The 17,904-nt window shown below is 61.4% G+C and overlaps 1 protein-coding gene across 1 annotated transcript; it reads left to right on the top strand.

The window, feature by feature from the left end:
- Positions 1 to 800: 800 nt before the first annotated feature.
- Positions 801 to 16,279, top strand: LOC308640408 (large neutral amino acids transporter small subunit 1-like; the record flags this gene model as incomplete). Its single annotated transcript, XM_081312332.1, has 11 exons — positions 801 to 959; positions 2,128 to 2,260; positions 2,758 to 2,883; positions 10,083 to 10,188; positions 10,692 to 10,736; positions 11,279 to 11,402; positions 12,094 to 12,197; positions 12,540 to 12,636; positions 13,717 to 13,866; positions 15,027 to 15,204; positions 16,217 to 16,279. 11 exons carry the CDS (start codon positions 801 to 803, stop codon positions 16,270 to 16,272), a joined length of 1,278 nt encoding a protein of 425 aa, XP_081168458.1. The 3' UTR covers positions 16,273 to 16,279.
- Between the last annotated feature and the right edge of the window lie 1,625 nt (positions 16,280 to 17,904).

Raw genomic sequence — 17,904 nt, forward strand, 5'->3', positions numbered from 1 at the left:
TGAAGGGATCATTTGAATGCACATCCCATTTTCACTTCAAGATCTTCCCCAAATTAAAAAGTACCTTGGGTTCTTCTCTGCTGACTCTTCTACTTATATTAAGGAATTCTGATAATTCCCCCCCCCCACTTAGGATCTTACCTGGCATGACCTCTATGTCATTCTGTCCTCCACCCTTACCCCTCAATGAGTGAGCCTGCATCCAGCAGGCTGCAGGAGATCATGCTGATCAAATTTATTTAATAGATATGACTCTCCACAAGGGTGAAGCAGCCATTCTCTTAACCCAACCCAACAGGGACTATCAAGATGGCCAACAAGGTTGCTGTCACTGTGCTTGCATGGTCCAATACCTTATAGCAGGCATGCAGGCAGTTTCCAATAAGGTGGTTAACTTTAATAAGCTGAGATAAATCACCCAGAATCCAGATGAAAATCCAGCCTTATTTCTCTACCACCTTACAGAGGCACTCACCAAATATACTAAGCTGGATCCTGAGTCTCCCACCAAGGCTACAGTGTTAGCAACCCATTTCATTACTCAATTGGCTCTTGATATTAGACAAAAGCTCAAACAAGCTGAGGAGGGCCCTCAGACACCTATCTGAGATCTGGTGAGAATGGCCTTTAAAGCAGGTTCCATTGCAGAAAAAAGTAACACTCCAAACCCAGGCCTTGGCAGGGGCCCTGAGGCCTATAGCTCAATCGAGAGCTTCACAGGGGATCTAGCATTCCTCTCTGCCAGGGGCTTGCTTCCAATGAGGATGTGAAGGTCACTGGGCTTTCCAATGCCCAAAGTCATGGCCTCCTTCCAGGTCATGTCCTGTCTGGGGCTGGGAGTGGCCACAGAGGCACCAGGCGTGTGGCACCAGAGAACAGGAGACCTGCAGTCCCCTGCACTCATCACGGGGCCAGCCCATCTGTCTGCTCCCCCGAGGTTCCCGTTGCAGATGGAGCAGGTAAGGCACAGAGCAGGCAGGAAACCCGCCTGGATCACCCAGCTGGAAAAGGGGAGCAGGGGCCCAACAGAGTGGTGCTCTCCGATACAGCAGCCACATGTGGCTATTTCAATTCAAATAAACTAAGAGTCAGTGAAAGTAAAAATTCAGATCCTCAGGCCACAGACATGTTTCCAGTGTTTGGCAGCCACTGTGGCTAGTGGTCGCCAGACTGGACAGAGTAGACCCACAATGTGCCACCACCGTAGGTAGGGCCATGGACAGAGCCACAGGGGCATGACCTGCTCTGCCAGGAAGGAGAGGCCAGGGTGGGAGGGGACGGGGCAGGGGGCCTCCCCCCAGCCCTGGCGTCCTCTGCCTGCCTGGAAGCTGGGCTGGTGGCAATGGCCAGCACACGTCTCAAAACTGCTCTTGCCTTGACTGGCTCTGCACTGGACACAACAGTGACCACAACTGGCCCAAATGCCACATGGACAGTCAAGGACAGTCTCTGAGGAGCTTCAGACCTGGAGCTGCTGGTGTGAGAGCCTGGGACTCCCTGGCACTTGTCTTGTTGGGGACCCTTCTCTGGAGGGGAGGGGCTGCTGGGCAGAAGGACCAGGGATGGTCCCACGATGTTTGACTTTGCTAATGGCTGGGCTGAGAGAGCAGTACCTGCCGTGTGCCTGGGACCCGCCAGGCCACCAGGGAAGCTTCTGGAGGAGCAGGCCCACCGGTCTCACCCCGGAGGGCCTGGTCAACAGAGAGCTCAGTGTCACTTCCCCCCAAACAGTCCCTCCCTGACAGCCTGATGGCCAGGGTGCAGCTGGGCCAGGGAGAGGCTGGGGGCTTGAGGGCAGAGTGGAATGGTGGCATGATGGCAGGTCCCACGTCCTGACTGTGGCTTGTGGCCATCACAATTAATCACAGTGCATGTGACTTAGCCAGGCACTCCCTGTGTTCAGGTCCCTAAAGGTACTTCAGCCTTGGGTTTGCAAAGCCCACTGGACAACTGGGAGGACCGTGCTGTGTTCAGGACCAGCGGCAGGACCTGCCCTCACCGGTGGCTCCTGGGCCCTCACCGGTGGCTCCTGCACACTGAGATGCCCACCACCCACCCTGGCTCAGGGCTGGATGTCCAGTGGGGCTGGCAGGACCAGTTGCAGGCTTGAGCCCGTGACTCCTGCAGATGCTGCATGCCCACCTGGCCTTCCAGGACACTGGGTTTCAGGCTTTCCCGGTGCAGTTGCGCATGTCTGCAGAAGGTTCCGTGTGGATTTCTGTCTTGGTGTCTGCTAGCCGGGGAGCAGTGGAACTGGAGCGTGCGTCTGTCCCCTGAGCCCACCTGAGTGCCCTGTGTGGGGAGGCCTCCTGCCTCAGGCTCCTGCTCCTCTCCTGCCACCCATGGTGGCTGCATCCACTTTGTCCTGTTTCTCTCTTGGCCTGTCAGGTGGCCCCCTGTTTCATGGGACCCCATGGAGCTCACTTGGGGGCAGAGGTGATGCATCCCTCTTCCAGGGGCAGAGTTTCTTTGATTTGAGTCTGAAGCTGGCGCTTCCCCGCAGGTGGAGGGCACTTCTGCCCCTCAGGGCAGGTCAGCTCAGTAAAAGGAAGTCCTTTGCCCCAGCCTAGGGCACCTAGGATCCAGCTCTTTTGAGAGTTTGGTGTTTCCAACCTTTGACCTTCAACCAGGAAGTTGATCAAAACAAGTCCCAGAGAACCTGAAACTGGGGGGAGGGGGCTGGTGGGGACACTACTGTTTCTGTTAGATCTGCCCCCAGCCCGAGGCACCCTGACCTTGCCTACCCTGTCTCCGCAGTGCTGCTCACGGCCGTGAACTGCTACAGCGTGAAAGCTGCCACCCGCGTGCAGGACGCCTTCGCGGCAGCCAAGCTCCTGGCCCTGGCCCTGATCATCCTGCTTGGCTTCATCCAGATCGGGAAGGGTGAGTGGCAGCTGGCCTGATGCGGTGCTGGGCACCTGCTGCGTGGCCCCAGCCAGGTGGGCCCTGCCCTGGCACCATGCTCCCACATGGGGTGAGTCCTCTGGGAAGGTTGATGCCCTTCCAGGTGGGCAGGGAGCCCCTCCTGCATACACCCCAGGAAGTGTGTGCGCAGACTGGCCCCCCGCGCCCCGGGATCAGGGCGGGAGTTCAGTTCTCTGCTGTGGGTGCTCACCATCAGGGCACCTTCAGGACACTGTGTCCTGTGAGTGGCCTGCTGCCCTGTGACTGAGCTGGGTTCCTGTCACACCGCAGGCTGTCATTGGCAGCTGTGGACAGGGCCTCCAGGGAGCTCTTGTTGGTGTTCCTTGGCAAATGCAGTGGCCTTGTCCCTGGGCCTGCAGCTGTGTGGCTTTGGATTAAGCGCACACCTTAATCCCAGCTGCTCAGGAGGATCTTGAGTTCCCAGCCAGCCTCAGCAACTCAGTGAGGTCCTGTCTCTAAATAGAATCCAAAACAGGGCTGGGATGTGGCTCAGTGGTCAGGGCCCCTGAGTTCCGTCCTCAGTACTCCCTGTTCCCTCCCCTCAAAAAAAACCCTGGAGGATTATTGAGCCCCTTGAGAGGGAGTGTCACCCAGGGGGATAGCATAAACCCTAGTGCCTGTCCTCGGTGGGGAACCACCTGGGGGCATATTCTGAGTGGTGTGGAGACCGGGCCTGCAGGTGAGGAGCACAGTCCTCCTATGTTTAATGGAAATAAAAGACCAGATGAACAGACAGGGGCCAAGTCAGCAGCGCTGGGAGCACCTGTGTTGAAGTACAGACCCAGGTTTGGTGGTGACCTTATGGCTCTAGGCGAGTCACTGGGTGTCGGAGTCTTTCCCTGGCCACCTTCTCCGGAGGCTGGGGGGAGTGAAGGGGAGTCCTGTGCAGGTGTGCTCTGGAGGTGTTGACGGACGGGCCACCTTGCTGGGCCTCTTCCTGGGTGCTCTGACACACAGACGCGCCTGCCACCTCCTGCACCTTTGCTGCGGGCCCGCCACCTTCCTTTCCAGGCTGTGGAATGTTCCGTAGCTAAGAACCTGCAAGGTCTTATCAGACAGTCCTCCTTCGGTTGGTCACAGGCCCTGGACACACACTGAGTGCTGAGGTTGGCCTCTGTGGGTTCTTGGCGGCAGAGGGTCCTGACTGTTCCTGGCTCTGGGGGAAGGTCACGAACCCAGGAAGGCCTGGCCACCCGTCCTCCCCACTGGCCCTGCCCCCCTGGGCTGGGGTTCCCATGACCTGTGAGCAGGAGAGCTCTGGACGCAGGTGGGGCGCCCAGAAACACCCTTTGGAATGTCCCTTCTCCCCAGGTGACCGGCTGCATGGCTCTGTCGTCCTAACCAGTGCTGATCTGTGGCTGTTAGGACCAGGGTGCCCCTGGGCAGGGGCCGGGGCCAGGGTGCTGCCTCTGGGTCTAGTCCAGTGCTTTCGGGATGCACGCGGCTCAGATGGGCATTTCAGATGTAGGCAGTCAGCATGGGGTCCGAGCTTGGGGCAGGTTAGCCCAGGGCACCACGTCAGGGAGGGGGTGGCCGACGAGTGTGTGGGGCATGGGCGCCACCTGCCTTCGGCCATCTTGTCAGATGGCCCTCACTCGTGACACAGCCCGATGGCCTTGGCCCAGGGTCAGGCTGTTCCCAAACACGAGCGGGCGGCCAGGGTGGGAGTGGGAAGGAGGGCCGCTCCCCGCACTGCTGCTGGGGAGGCACAAGGGGCCATTGTTGCTGACACCCAGGGCGGGACCTGCTTATCTTTCTCCAGCAGTTAGGCTGGGTGGACGGTGGTGAGAGAGGCATTCCTAGAGCCCTTCTCCTCCTCCACGCGCCTCCCGGGAGCAGTCTGGGTTAGACCCCCTCGCTGCCAGGTGTCCTGGAGGTTGAGTGCTGCCCACCCAGGGCCCGACTCCCACTGCGTCACCTGCCAGGGGCTGGGACGCGGGTCTGTGTGGCACTCCTGGTCTGTGGAGTGAGTGTTCTACAGCGCTCTTAGGTGGCAAGGTCCCCCAGGCTCCGAGAAGTGCAGTGTCCCAGTCCGGTGGCATGCAGGGTCACGAGCCCTGTCCTTGAGTACCGCTGGGGACAGTGCAGGGGCCTCGGCCTTACTGGGAGAGTCCAGCTCCAGGTCTGTTCCCAAAGGGCCTGAGAGGTTGCCAGAAGCCACCACCGCCCTTCTACCTGACGCTGAGGCTCCTGCTGGCTTCCCACTGGGGCCAGAGCACCTGGGAGTCCGGCTGGGGTGGCCAGGGTGGGACCCTACGTCCTGGATGCTGAGAGCAGCTTCTTGCAGGGCGGGTTCCAGCCAGGGGCCACCTGAGCTTTGTAGAAGGCACCTGCCCACGGTCACTTCACCTGGTGGAGAGAGCGAGCCTCCTGGGGTCTCCACAGATAAGGACACTTCCCTTTGTCCTCTCTGCCTTCAGTCACTTCTCCCAAGCCCACTTCCAACCGCAGCTGCAGGAGTCTCAGGGCTCTATCGTCTGAGCTGGGGACACCACTCGGTCCTCCTCAGACCTGCGCTCGGGGCCACCCCTGCCAGCAGGGGGTGGGATCCTCAAAGTGAATCCTAAATAGTCCAGGGGCTTCACGGAGAAGAAGCCAGCCACTGCTCAGCCTCAGGCTGCCAAAGCAAAACTTAGAGGGACCCCCCCCCCCCGGCAAGCCCCCCCTTACAGGGGTCCAGGGAGCCGGTCTGACAGGGGGGCTCTGGCGGACTTGGGTTACTCTAGAATGGGGTTGGCCTGCCCAGGGCCTCCAGGCACCCTCTGGATTCATGCCAGACTCAGGGTCAGACCTCCACAGCGGGTGACCCAGGCCCTGGAGACAGGAGTGCCAGGCCATGTGGCATCCTCATGGGGCCTCTGTGGCCACTTTAAGCTCTGTGGTTAAGGAAGCTACTGCCCAGGGAGCCGCTCTCCCGCTGGTGCTCCTCGAGAGCTCTGAAGTGCGTCCTTGCACCACAGGAATGACAGATGTGGAAGTCACATGTACCACTTGTGCCAGCAGGGTGGGATCAGAGGGCAGGAAGATGGGCTTCCAGTGCCCCGGGCCAGTCAGCACAGGATGGAGGCTGGGGAGCCCGAGCAGGACGAGGGGCGGTCACTGCCATGGCCCTGACAGGGGCCCTCTACTGCCCTTGGCTGTGGATTGGGAAGGCCTTCCTACTCAGGGTTGCTGGGCAGAGCTGCTCTCCAGGCGAAGGGGCTGGTTCCACCTACGTGTGGTGCTGGGAGTCAAAGCCAGGGCCGCGGATGCCAAGTCTAGGATGCCCGCTCCTAGACTTCCAGAAGCCAATGCCACTCACCGTGGTGGACAGATGCCATCTGGTCCCAGCCGTAATCCCCAGAACCAGGTTTCTGCCGTGTCCACATTCCCAGACTTAAGGCGAAGGCAGAGCAATATGGGCCTGCACTCAGGCCAGGGGACAGGCAGAGGGAGCCCTGGGGTGGCCAGCACTGCGCCTTCTCCTGAGCCCGCTGAGCCAGCAGCCACACAGAGCAATGGAGGCCCTGAGTCTGAGGCCCCACCAGTGTCCACCCAGCACCAGCCAAGGGTCAGCCCATCTTCCAGATAGGGAATTGCCCAGAACTAGGGTGGCATGTCCGAGACACAGTGGGGGCACCTTGGCCTGTTGGCTCATAGGATCCCCCAGCACTGGGTGGCTGCGACAGCCGATGTTCATCTTAAGGCAAAAGGGCTGCTTCTATGGACTTCAGATGCCCATCTGCTATAGTCCTGGAGGTCTCAAGTCCAAAGTCAAGGTGTTGTCAGGACCGTCCTTCCCAAGTCTCCAGGGGAGGACATAGAAGAAAAGAAAAAAAAATTGAAACCAGAGTCCTTGGGGAGGGTTAGGGTTAGGGTTCCAGCTTGGGGGGCTCCAGGCGTCCCTGAGCCCATGGCTGCTTTGCCCCAGATCTGCCTCCGTCTCTCTGCCAGACATGGTGGGGACACCTGTCTAATTCCTGAGGGGCCCACTGCAGCCCTCACTGGCCCGCTCAGACCATCTCTTCAGATAGGGCTCCCCCTGCCCTCCGGCGGCAAGCCTCGCGCTTCAGCGCCTTCCTCTGTCTGACCGCTGTGCTGGAGCCCAGAGGCAGAGTGAGGGACAGGATGGCAGCTGTCCCCAGTGGAAGCGTGGCCTTCCTGCTGCCAGGGATGGAGGTCCCCTCCCTGCAGCAAGTGTGCCTGGGCTGTGCCTGGCTGTGGGGTTCTGAGGCTCCCCCCACCTCCGAGCACAGGAGTGAGCTCAGAGCTGGCCATCTCCAGATCACGGGTTTCCCAGGCCTGGGCCCTGGCAAGCTGTAGCCAGGGCTTTCCTCAACACGAGGGCCAAGCAGATCTCGGGGGACACAGTGGCCATGGGGAACCTCTGTCCTGAGTCAGGGCCACAGGGCTGGCCACGTCCCCGGTGGGAAGAGTTTGACTCTCAGTCCCATTCCCTTATGCACTTGGCCATCAAGGGAACCCTCCCTCCCCGGCATCTGTCAGGGAGGAATCTGAGGGCAGGGGCAGTTCCCTGTCCCCCGGGGTGGGTGGTTCCCATGGCTGCACTGGTGTGACAGGGACTTGGACCCTTTCCCTGAAACCTCTCTCCTGGGTCTCTGTACACGCCCACCCTCCCCCAGTTCTCAGGCCCCACCAGCTCCCAGGGCCACGCGGCCTCTGGTTTGCTGGGCTCTCAGCGCTGCTTGTGCCTCGGCTTCCTCCAGCCCCTCAGGAAGGCGCGCTTTATGGGTGGGGATGGGGACACCCAGGGGAGGGACTTCAGGGGCTGCTACAGGCTGCCAGCCAGGAACTGCCTGGGACGGAGTCACTGCCCCTGGGCGGCCAGAGCAGGAGAGGAGGCAGTGAGGCCCTGCACCTCAGTGTGGTAGGAGCTGCTTTGTGCTGGACCAGGCCTGCACCCAGCTCTGCTGGGTCCACATTGTCCTTTCTGTCCGTTCCCTGAGCTGGCAGCGCAGTCCTTTCCATCCATGGCAGGCTGTGGAAGTCACCTCTGCCTGGCCTGGGCAGTGGGGGACAGGCCAGTGTGACCCAGCCTGGGGCTGCGCCAGGCGTTTCAGACATTGAGCAGCCACTCTGACCTGAACCCTTCTGTGTCACCCAGTTGTGGCGACCTGGAAAGTGTCCAGGCATCGTGGGGTGGGACTGCCATTCTGGGGTCATCTTCTCAGGAGGGTGCGTGTCTCCCATTTCTCCTTGGGGCCAGCACCAGCCTCCCACAGAACCGCTGCCACCCTGCGTGGGTGGCCTTGCCGCCTCTGGCTGCCCTGGAGAGGGCAGGGACCAGCCTCCCTGAGCAGAGCTGTGGCTGAGCAGCACAGTTGGGGCAGGTAGAGCCCTGGCTCTGTACGGTCACCCCCAAACCACATCAGGCCGTGCCAGCCCCAGCCCAGGGACAGCTCGGGGTCCAGACCAGCAGACCTAGTACCACCCCATGGCACCTGTGGAGAGAAGGTAGCCTGTGATTGGTCAAGTGGCCAGTGGAGCTGTGGCCTCCCTCCTGGGCCAGCATCCAGTGTAGACGGAGACTGGCCACACTCCTGGGCTCTGCTGCTTGCTGAGGTCCTTGGACTCCTGTTGCACCCCATGCTCCCTCTGTCCATGGTCAGGCAGGACAGCCAGCCTCCAGGGCCTCAGTGTCAGTTGGGGGCCCACGCCAACAATCTTTGGCAGAGCTTCACCTCCCGGGGGACTTGACCCTGCCCTCCCACTATCTCCCACCCGATGGCAGGTGGGAAGCTGGAGCTGACCAGCTGTGCTCAAGGCTAGGTGGTCTGGGGTACTGTCCCATTGCACCTGGGCAGCCGTCTCCTCCAGGGGAGGTCCTGGTAGGGTGGCCGAGCCACACTGTCCCAGGAACAGAGCCACATGGCTGGTTGGGAGGACCTGGTCCAGCGTGCGCTTGGCCGTCTCAGGCCACCAAGTCGAGCCGAGTCCCAGGAAGTCCTGCCCTGTAGTAGGAACTCTGGACCATCTTGAGTGATGATTGCCCCCTGAGCTGGTGGCCAGAGTGGTGTGCCACATGGGCACTGGGGTCACCAAGGTCTTGGGCTGCAGGTATCTGGCTCTGACTAGGAGACCTCAGCATGTCCCCAGCCCCATGTCTTGTCCTTAGTGGGTAAGAGGCTGCTATTGTCCAGTCTGGAGGGCAGTGGTGGTGACCCGTTGGTAAAACAGGGATCTGAAGTGTCCTGTGTGCTGGCTTGGTCCAGTGCTGCTCACCAGCAGGCAGGCATGTGTCCCTAGTCCCTGGGGCTTACTCTGCCATAGCACTGTGGGTGGGTGTTACTCAGGCTGGCAGATCCTCACACCCCTGGCACGTGGCCATGCCTTAGTTTCCCCACTGGTAGGACAGATGCCCTCCCTCCCAGCAGAGTGTCTGGGTCCAGGCGCTGGGAATGTGGCTGGGTTCCTCAGAAGTAAGGTACTCCAGAATATTCCACTGGAAAGCAGGTGGGTTAGAACCTAGAGGGGCTGTGGGCAGCTCAGCTGAGGTGTTGTTGAAAGTGCCTGTCCTGAATGCCTGTCCCCAGCCCACAGGGTCCAGCCAGCTTGCTGACCATAGTATAACCAGGAGAGCAGGAGGCTGTCCCCCGGGGCTGGGTGAGGTTTTCTCAGGATGCCAGTCCCGGTGGCAGGTGGGTCCGCAGCCTCCCAGCCCAGTTACGGGAGACTCCCAGGTCCAGAGCGCTGTAAGAACAAGGACCCCCAACAGGAGTGCTGTCCACCCTCCAAGGGGCCCCAGCAGTGTCTGCTGTAGGAGGTCCTGTGCTGCGTTTGAAGCACAGGCTTCAGGTGGGTGAATGACAAGTGGACCCTTCGTGGGTCCACCCAGTGTTCTCTCCTGTCATCCTACTGGGGTCCCTTGGCCAATGGGGTGGTCACCCTCATTGAGCCAAGTGGTGACCCTGACCCAAATGGGCAGCAGTGACCAAGTCTGCAGAGCTGCCTGTCCTCTCTCGGAGTGGCCCAGGCTCTGGCCAGGCCATGCCCCTCCATGTCAGGGAGGGGCCCAGCTCTCTTCTGCCGAGGCTCAGCAGGCTGTTCAGGTGGTGGCAGGGAGAGGCCCCCGCGTTCGCTTGTTCCCCTGCCCTGCTCCTCCCGGCAGGGCCCTGCCTGGCATCCTTTGACCAGCGTTCCCTCGTGGTCTTTTCCAGGTGGCGTGTCTAATCTGAACCCAGAGTTCTCCTTCCAAGGCACCAACCTGGACGTGGGCAACATCGTGCTGGCCTTGTACAGTGGCCTCTTTGCCTACGGAGGGTGGTAGGTTCCAGGACGTCTGGCCGCTTCACGGTCTCACAGCACTGAAGTGTGCAGCTGGGGACAGGCAGGACAGACACTGGAAGCCCTCTCAAGGGCATCCCAACCCCAGGCCGCCCTGAAGGGCCGTGAGAGGACCCCTGAGGCCTCCGTAGCATGTGTCCCTCTCTGTGTCCTCGGAACAGGCACAAGGTAGAGGCTTGAAGCCTCCCCAGCTGGGACCTGCAGCTCTGTGGCCAGCAGGTGGGAAGGTGCTAGAGGGAGGTGAGTGGGCAGGGATGCGGGAGAGCAGGAGCAGGTGGGAGTGACCGCCCTGGTGCGCCCAGGCCCCACTGGGCAGACGCAGTGCGATCCCACCTGGAACCCAGGCCCTGGCCTTCCCTGCTCACCAGGGTTGGCTCTGATGGGTGGAGTGAGGGGGCTCGCAGGGGTTGTGGGGGCTCCCTGCTGAATTTGTATCTTTTTCCTAATGGTTGTGGGGTGACATAATGAAACCTGATTTCTAGGAATTACCTGAACTTTGTCACAGAGGAGATGATCAACCCCTACAGGTACGTGGAGGGGTGAAGGAGACATCACAGGGACAAGTCACAGGGACAAGCTGGTTCCATCCAAAACCCTTTGGTGGGCTCAGCTCGGCCTCTGGGGAGCTGTGCCAGGTGCTCACAATTAGGGTGATGGGCGGGGCTGGCTTCTGGGCCCCTGTCCACCTGTGTGAACTGGAATAAGCCGTGCCCTGGGAGTGGACCACATGTGCCCCTGGGACACCTGTCCTGCATTAGATGCCCTCGGCAGCCCCAGGTACACAAAGGGTGGCCCTCTGTCCTCTGGACCACTCCAGCGTGTGTATGAAGGTCCCCCGCCCCCGGAGGTGACTCTCAGCCCTGGCCCCCAGGGTGTCCTGGGTGGGGACTGGTCAGGGCTGTGGGCCTTCAGACAGGACCCCATCAGGGGCAACGAGGCAGGCAGATGGAGCCACCAGCCAGGTGGCCCGGCTCCCCAGGCCCAGGCAGCTGGCCCCTGCCCGAGAAGCCAGCTGAGACGTGGGGACACACAGGGCTGTGCTCCAACAACCAGCCCCTCCCTGTTGTAGGAACCTGCCCCTGGCCATCATCATCTCCCTCCCCATCGTCACCCTGGTGTACGTGCTGAAGAACCTGGCCTACTTCACCACGCTGACCACTGAGCAGATGCTGACATCCGAGGCTGTGGCCGTAGTAAGACAGCTGCCCGCCTCCCCGGGGTCCAAGAGCCCGAGACCAGGCTGTCCCTGCATGTCAGCCTCTCGCCTACCTGGAAGGGCCGTGCAGCTGTCCTCAGTCTCCTTGGAAGGTGTCACAGGAGGGCTCCCCCGCTGGCCGGGGCGTGGCGTCCTCCTCAACCTTGGCTGCGATGAAACCACAGACGCCAGGCAGCCTCCACCATGATCAGCATGTCTGCGGTTGGTCAGGTGGACAAACTGCCCCTGGGCTGTGTCCTTGGCCTCTGGCTCCTGCCCCTTGCCCTCCCATGTGGGAGGAGCAGGGTGTCCTTGCTGTGGCTGAGTCTCACTTGGTTCAGATCCCGCGCTTGCAGAGACCCACTCACCAGGCCCTGTGAGAGTCCCCAAGTGAGGCAGGCAGATCCTCGTCCCCAGACCCGCACCTGCTCTTGGTCAGGCGAGAGGCCAGCTGGGCAGAGCCAAGCAACCCAGGGAGGCCCACCAGAGGGCCTGCCATCAGGAGCAGCCAGAGTGCCACCTTGTGAGCAGGACTGGGACAGCCAGGGAAGGGCCACTGTCCTGAGCTGTCCCCACAGTCCAGAACTGATCCCAGGGATGGCTGTGTGTGCACAAGCCAGGATTAGGCCAAGTGGGTCCTGGGTCGGCCCTGGTGAGGTCCCAGGGCTCACGTCCTTGTGTCCCTGCAGGACTTTGGGAACTACCACCTGGGAGTCATGTCCTGGATCATCCCCGTCTTTGTGGGCCTGTCCTGCTTCGGCTCTGTCAACGGGTCCCTGTTCATGTCCTCCAGGTGAGTGCCCGCCTGGGGTCGAGGGAGTCACCCGGCTGCCAGCCTCATCTGCTTTGCAGCCTGTGCTTGGAGTCCTATTTGGTGTGTAGAGGTCGGGTGACAGGGAGGCCGGAAGTGTGACCTTTGCCTTCGCCCTCCCTGGAGCTGGTGGACTGCTGGGTCCTGCAGGCCCCTTCCTGGACTGCAGGAGTAACACCAGGAGGGCTGGAGGGAGGCCACCAGGGCTCCTGCCCCTGCTCCTGGGACCCAACTTGCTGGGTGCGGTCCACCCTTCAGCCGCCTGTAGGCACCTCCATCCACGGGTGGGGTCGTGGGCCTGACTGCTCACTGCTTTGTCCACAGGCTGTTCTTCGTGGGGTCCAGGGAAGGCCACCTGCCCTCGATCCTGTCCATGATCCACCCACAGCTCCTGACACCCATGCCGTCCCTTGTGTTCACGGTAAGCCTGCCACACAGCCCTGCACCCTCCGCCCCGCCACCTGTGTTGTCCAGGTGTACACAGTGGCGCTCTGGGCTCTGGAGCAGCCAGAGCGCCACCTTGTGAGCAGGACTGGGACAGCCAGGGAAGGGCCACTGTCCCTGAGCCGCGGATCATGACTGGGATGCTGCAGGGGCTGGGAGCTCTAGTCAGCCAGGCCCCGGGCACCGAGAAGGCACTTTAACTCTGCAGCACGTGCTGGTGTAGACAGTCCCACTGCCGAGGCTGTCCGGGCACCTCTGGGGCTTGGGCATGCATCCACCGTGCACTTTTCTCTCTCCTTCTCTGAGCCTGTTTGTTAGTTCTCTGCTTCTGTGTGACAGCCACCCAACCTGGGGCCCAGAGCACAAAGCCTTTACCTTCCCACATCCTGCAGCGCCAGCGGGGGCTGCCCACCTTGGTCTCAGAGCTTGATGACTGCAATTGGCATGCTGCCCTCCAAGGGCATGGCAGGGGCTGTGGACAGGAGGCCAAAGGTTGTGGGCACAAGGGCTTCTCCACAGGGAGCTTGGGCACCCTCGCGATGGGACGCTGGCTCCCGCTGCACATGTGATCCAGAGAGCAAGACGGCCGTGTGCTTTGTGGCCTAGCCCCGGCCGGGTCTGCTGTCCTTGCTGCCTGGGCCTGGTTGTTAAAGTGAGTCCGTAAGTGCCATTCCTCGGGGAGCAGGGTTAGGCTCCACCTCTTAAAGAGAGAAGTATCACAGAAGTTCTGGACATGCTTAAAGGGCCAGCTTGACCTTGGTTTTGAAACGGCCATCTGTGTAGCGTGGGGACTCTGTACTTACTATGATCCCCAGTTGGTGGGTGCATAGTTTAGTTCCAGGTTGCTGCTTTGATGCAAGGTGTGCAAGAAGTGTTGGGTCCAGGCATCTGTGCTTGCTCTGTGGGCAGCACCTCCACTGTCCTGGAAGCCCATCGCTCTCCTGGCCTCTCTGCACCTCACATGACCCCAATGTGCTGGAGGCTGAGGCTGGTCACGATCCTCCCTGGATCGGGCATGGCCCTGCCCAGGGCTCAGCCAGCCCCTTTCTCCTGGCAGTGCGTCATGACCCTGCTGTACGCCTTCTCCAAAGACATCTTCTCCGTCATCAACTTCTTCAGCTTCTTCAACTGGCTCTGCGTGGCCCTGGCCATCATCGGTATGGTCTGGCTCCGCTTCAAGAAGCCTGAGCTGGAGCGGCCCATCAAGGTGAGTACTGGTGGTGGGTCCAGCCAGCGCCGCAGGCAGAGAGCAGGCAGAGAGCAGGCTGGAGTGTCCCGAGGAGCCTGAGGCAGGAGTGGGACCCGCGCGGCCTCCCAGTCTCCACCTCCCCCCAGCAAAAGGGCATTGCTGCCCTCTGGAGGGCTCTGGGAACTGCAGTCAGCTTCGTGAGCAGGAGCGGTGGAGGGGGCACGGCAACTGGGAGTCCTGGGAGCAACAGGTGGCCACTGGCAGCAGCTCCTGTCACTCGGCCAGCTCCCTTTGGTACTAGGTCATTATAACTGGCTCCTACCACAGGCTTTGACCTGTCCCCACCCAACCCCAGCTGTCTTTAGAGAGGGGAAGAGCCTGGCTCTCTGGAGGGAGCCCCGTGACTTAGTGCCCAGGACGCCCTGGTCTCCCCTTGCCCTGAGCCTGGGAGCTCAGGTAGCCAGTGTAGCACCTTTTAACATATGGTTAATGTTCCACCTGACGAGGGCCCATAGGAAGGCTGGCCCACAGGAAGGCTGTCGGAGGAGTGGCCAGCTAGACACCCCACCCTTCACAGGGACCAGCCCAACAGCTGGGGCAGGTGTCCACAGGAGGGCTTTGTGCAGGCACCAGGTCCTGCGGGCACGCTTTCCCAGGGGACTGGGCACTGTCGTGGAGTCGGTTCCCTTGAGCCTGGCCGCCTGTGGGTGCAGGACAGCAGAGCTCTCAGAACAGGCCTGTCGGCACCGCCCACAGACAGACCGGGAGAAGCTGGCTCTGCTGCCCAGGCCTCTGCGGCCCCCGCCTTCCCTGTGCCCCGGCTTCTTCCCCAGCCTGTCTGCAGGCCGCGGGTTTGGGGCAGGAGTGCCTGGTCCACCCACAAAGGGCCCTCTGAGCAGGCAGGACTCTGCTTGCTGGTGGGTGGCCAGGCCTTCCCAGAGGCTCCGGGGCCGACCCTGCGGAAGGTGCAAGTCAGCGCCTGCCCTGTCAGCACAGGCACTGGCCGGGGCTGTGGGTGGGGCGGGCGCAGATCCCAGGGAGGCTCCAGGGTGGCACGCCGCTGGCCACAGGACATGGGCTGGAGCTCTCCGTGGGCTGGTGGAGGTCACTCGGCGGGGTGTGGTGGTCGGGAGGAGCCCAGGCCCGGATGCTGACGCCCTGCTTTGTGCTGTCCCCAGGTGAACCTGGCCATGCCGGTCTTCTTCATCCTGGCCTGCCTGTTCCTCATCGCCGTGTCCTTCTGGAAGACACCTGTGGAATGTGGCATTGGCTTCGCCATCATCCTCAGTGGGCTGCCTGTCTACTTCCTCGGGGTCTGGTGGCAGAACAAGCCCAAGTGGCTCCTCCAGGGCATCTGTGAGTGTCCAGGCTACTGGCCGAGATGGGCTGGCATCAGCCAGGCCTTTGGCCACTGCAGGGTGTCAGTGGTGAGGACACCCACCTACTCCCAGCTCAAGAGCTGGGCAGCAGCTCATCTCAGAAAGAGGGGTTCCCAAGAACCAGGCTGCTGTTGCCAGAGAAGTGCCCACTGTCACTCACCAGCCTTGACACACTGCCTGACCTTCCTGGGCAGAGCAGGAGAAGGCGCCAGGCCCGGGGTGGTCCACATCAGAGTGGGCCCTGTCCTCACCCGTGTGGAAGGCCAGGCTTGAGAGAGTCCGCACCGGCGGGCCTTGCCAGCTAAGATTCTAGGGTGGCCCCTGTGCAGGCGAGGAGACCCACACCAAGGGCTGAGCCACCCATCATTTGAGCAGTACTCTCCTCCAGCCTGGGTCCCTGTGGAATCTCACGCAGGGTCACACCCAGAGCAGACTTAAGACAGAAACCTTGTTCTGAAACCACCTGTCTCCCTCCCCAGGCAGGCTCTGCGTAGAAAGTGCCAGGGTGGCCCTGGAAGTGGCTGGGGGGGGGGCGCTGGCCAGGCAGCACCACAAAGAAAAAGGAGAGAGAGTGCCAGGCGGTTCCTGGGGCCCTTTGCAGGCAGCCTGTTCTCAGGGCACAGTGGTGACATGGGCAGTGTGGGCCGGGCACACGCACAGTGGCAAGGCCACCAGGTTGCTGTGCAGTCACAGGGCTCTGGGGTGGGCAGCTGCACCTGCTCCCACACTCCTCGCCTGCTGGCCCGGGCAGTCTGGCATGACGGAGAGTTGCAGAATGTGCTGCTGGCCAGGAGGCCCTGGGGAGGCGCCAGTGCTGACCACACGGTCTGGAGGGCCACACAAAACTTGGAGTTCCTGTCCTCCTGCAGCTTGGCACGGTGTGGGGACAGGTCAGGTGGGAGCTGGGCTTGTGGGTCCTCGTCTCCACAAGAAGGACGCCTGGCCCAGCCTGAGGCCTGGCCGCGCTCACTCTGTGTCCTCTCCCGCAGTCTCCACCACCGTCCTTTGCCAGAAGCTCATGCAGGTGGTCCCGCAGGAGACCTAGCTGGCGGCAGACGCTGCTGGCAGGGAGCACGCGAAGGCCACGCGCAGACAACTCGCCCTCAGAAAAGCAGCTCCCGGTCTCCCTCGTCCCCTCATCGTCCCTGCCCAGGGCGGCACCCACAGCAGCTGTGAACACTCTGGTACGAATGGTGTCCTGGAAGATGGATGTCCCTGGTGGCTCCCGGGCACAGTGCCAGCAGTGAGCTGGGGCAGGCCTGGTGGCCCCCCCCATGGGACCCACCGCCTTCTCCCTTCCCTATTCATCTGCATTCAACTTAAATTTGGGGTCAGGTCAGTGCCACCAACTGATTGCTGTTTAGAGAGGTCAGGAGGAGGTGGGAGACATCTCGACAGTGCCTTGTGCCTCCAAGGGACCCGATGCTGTGGCTGCACAGAGCACTGAGGACCTGCACTGGCGTGGCAGTGCCTGTCTGCGGGCGCACCTCCAGCTGCTCCAGCCCTCTTCCCTCCAGCGCCGGTGTAGGGCTGAGAGAGAAGAGCCCTGGCTGTGTCTTTGCCTTAAAGTCTCGAAATGGCTCCTGCCCTGCGAACCCTGGAGAACGAAACTTCAGCAGCAAGAGCCAGCCCTGCCTGTCCCTGGGGTTGACCATGGGGCTGTGTGCATCTAGGGACAGCCAGGAAGGCAGGCAAGGCAAGGCTGGGGACCCCGGCCTCTGCCTCCCACTGACCACAGCAGCCCTTCAGCCCTTGGGCTCGCTTCCCCCGTGGCCAGGGTTTCGACTTCCCCTCACGTGCCCCATCCCACTCTCAGAAGACAGCAAAGCCTTCCTGGGCTCTCCTCTCTCTGCCTCCGGTGGGCTTTGTCTTTGTTGTGCCCTGGGGCACTTGAGGCCTGGCCAGCACATCTGGCCACACTGTTCTTGCTGAGCTGTCAGGAAGTCCCTGCAAGTCACCCGCAGAGAGCGGTTCCTCTCTTCAGGTCAGACTGAAGGGACTCTGAGGCCTGAGAAGAGCTCAGCAGGCTCCTGTCTTGCACTGGGAGCTCAACCTCAGCTTCAGACCACTGACCCCCCCCCAGGAGGAGGGCAGTGCCAGCCACTTGGCAGGGTGCAGCGTGTTCCTGGGGTGCGGTATGGCTAGGTCGGTATGGCTAGGTCATGGGACCCCCACCTGCGAGGCAGGTCAGAGGGGTCCGTCTGGTTCTGGGGCCTGTGTCCACGGTGCTGACTCTGACTTGCCGGCTAGTGTCCAGGAGCATAGTAGGACCATGGCCCATCTGGGAAGTCTCTGCTGTCCAGCCAGGCATGGCCGACAGTCCGCAGGGCCTGGGATAGCAGACCCTGGCCTGACAGCCTCTGTTTGTCCCCTAACACTTACTAACGCGGAGGTATGGTTGGCACCGTGTTTATTTATTTCAGGTGGCCGGCTGGAGCCGTGGTGTATTGGCACCGCGTCTGAATCGGCCACCTTGGCCATCCACTGTGGCGTCCACAGAGCTAGTGACTCGTGGCTGGTACATCTTCTATTCTGTGTTAATGGCTAACCTGTTACACTGGGCTGGTGGGGTGGGGAGTTCTATTTGTGGGGTCTTTTTGTTTTTAAAGAAATGCGACTGAGATTCTAAAAATCGCTGGTGCTTCTGTGTTCTTCTTTGGGGCCACATTGGGTATTG

This window comes from Spermophilus citellus (assembly GCF_964194105.1).
Source record: "Spermophilus citellus genome assembly, contig: SCAFFOLD_409, whole genome shotgun sequence".
NCBI classification, from domain to species: domain Eukaryota; kingdom Metazoa; phylum Chordata; class Mammalia; order Rodentia; family Sciuridae; genus Spermophilus; species Spermophilus citellus.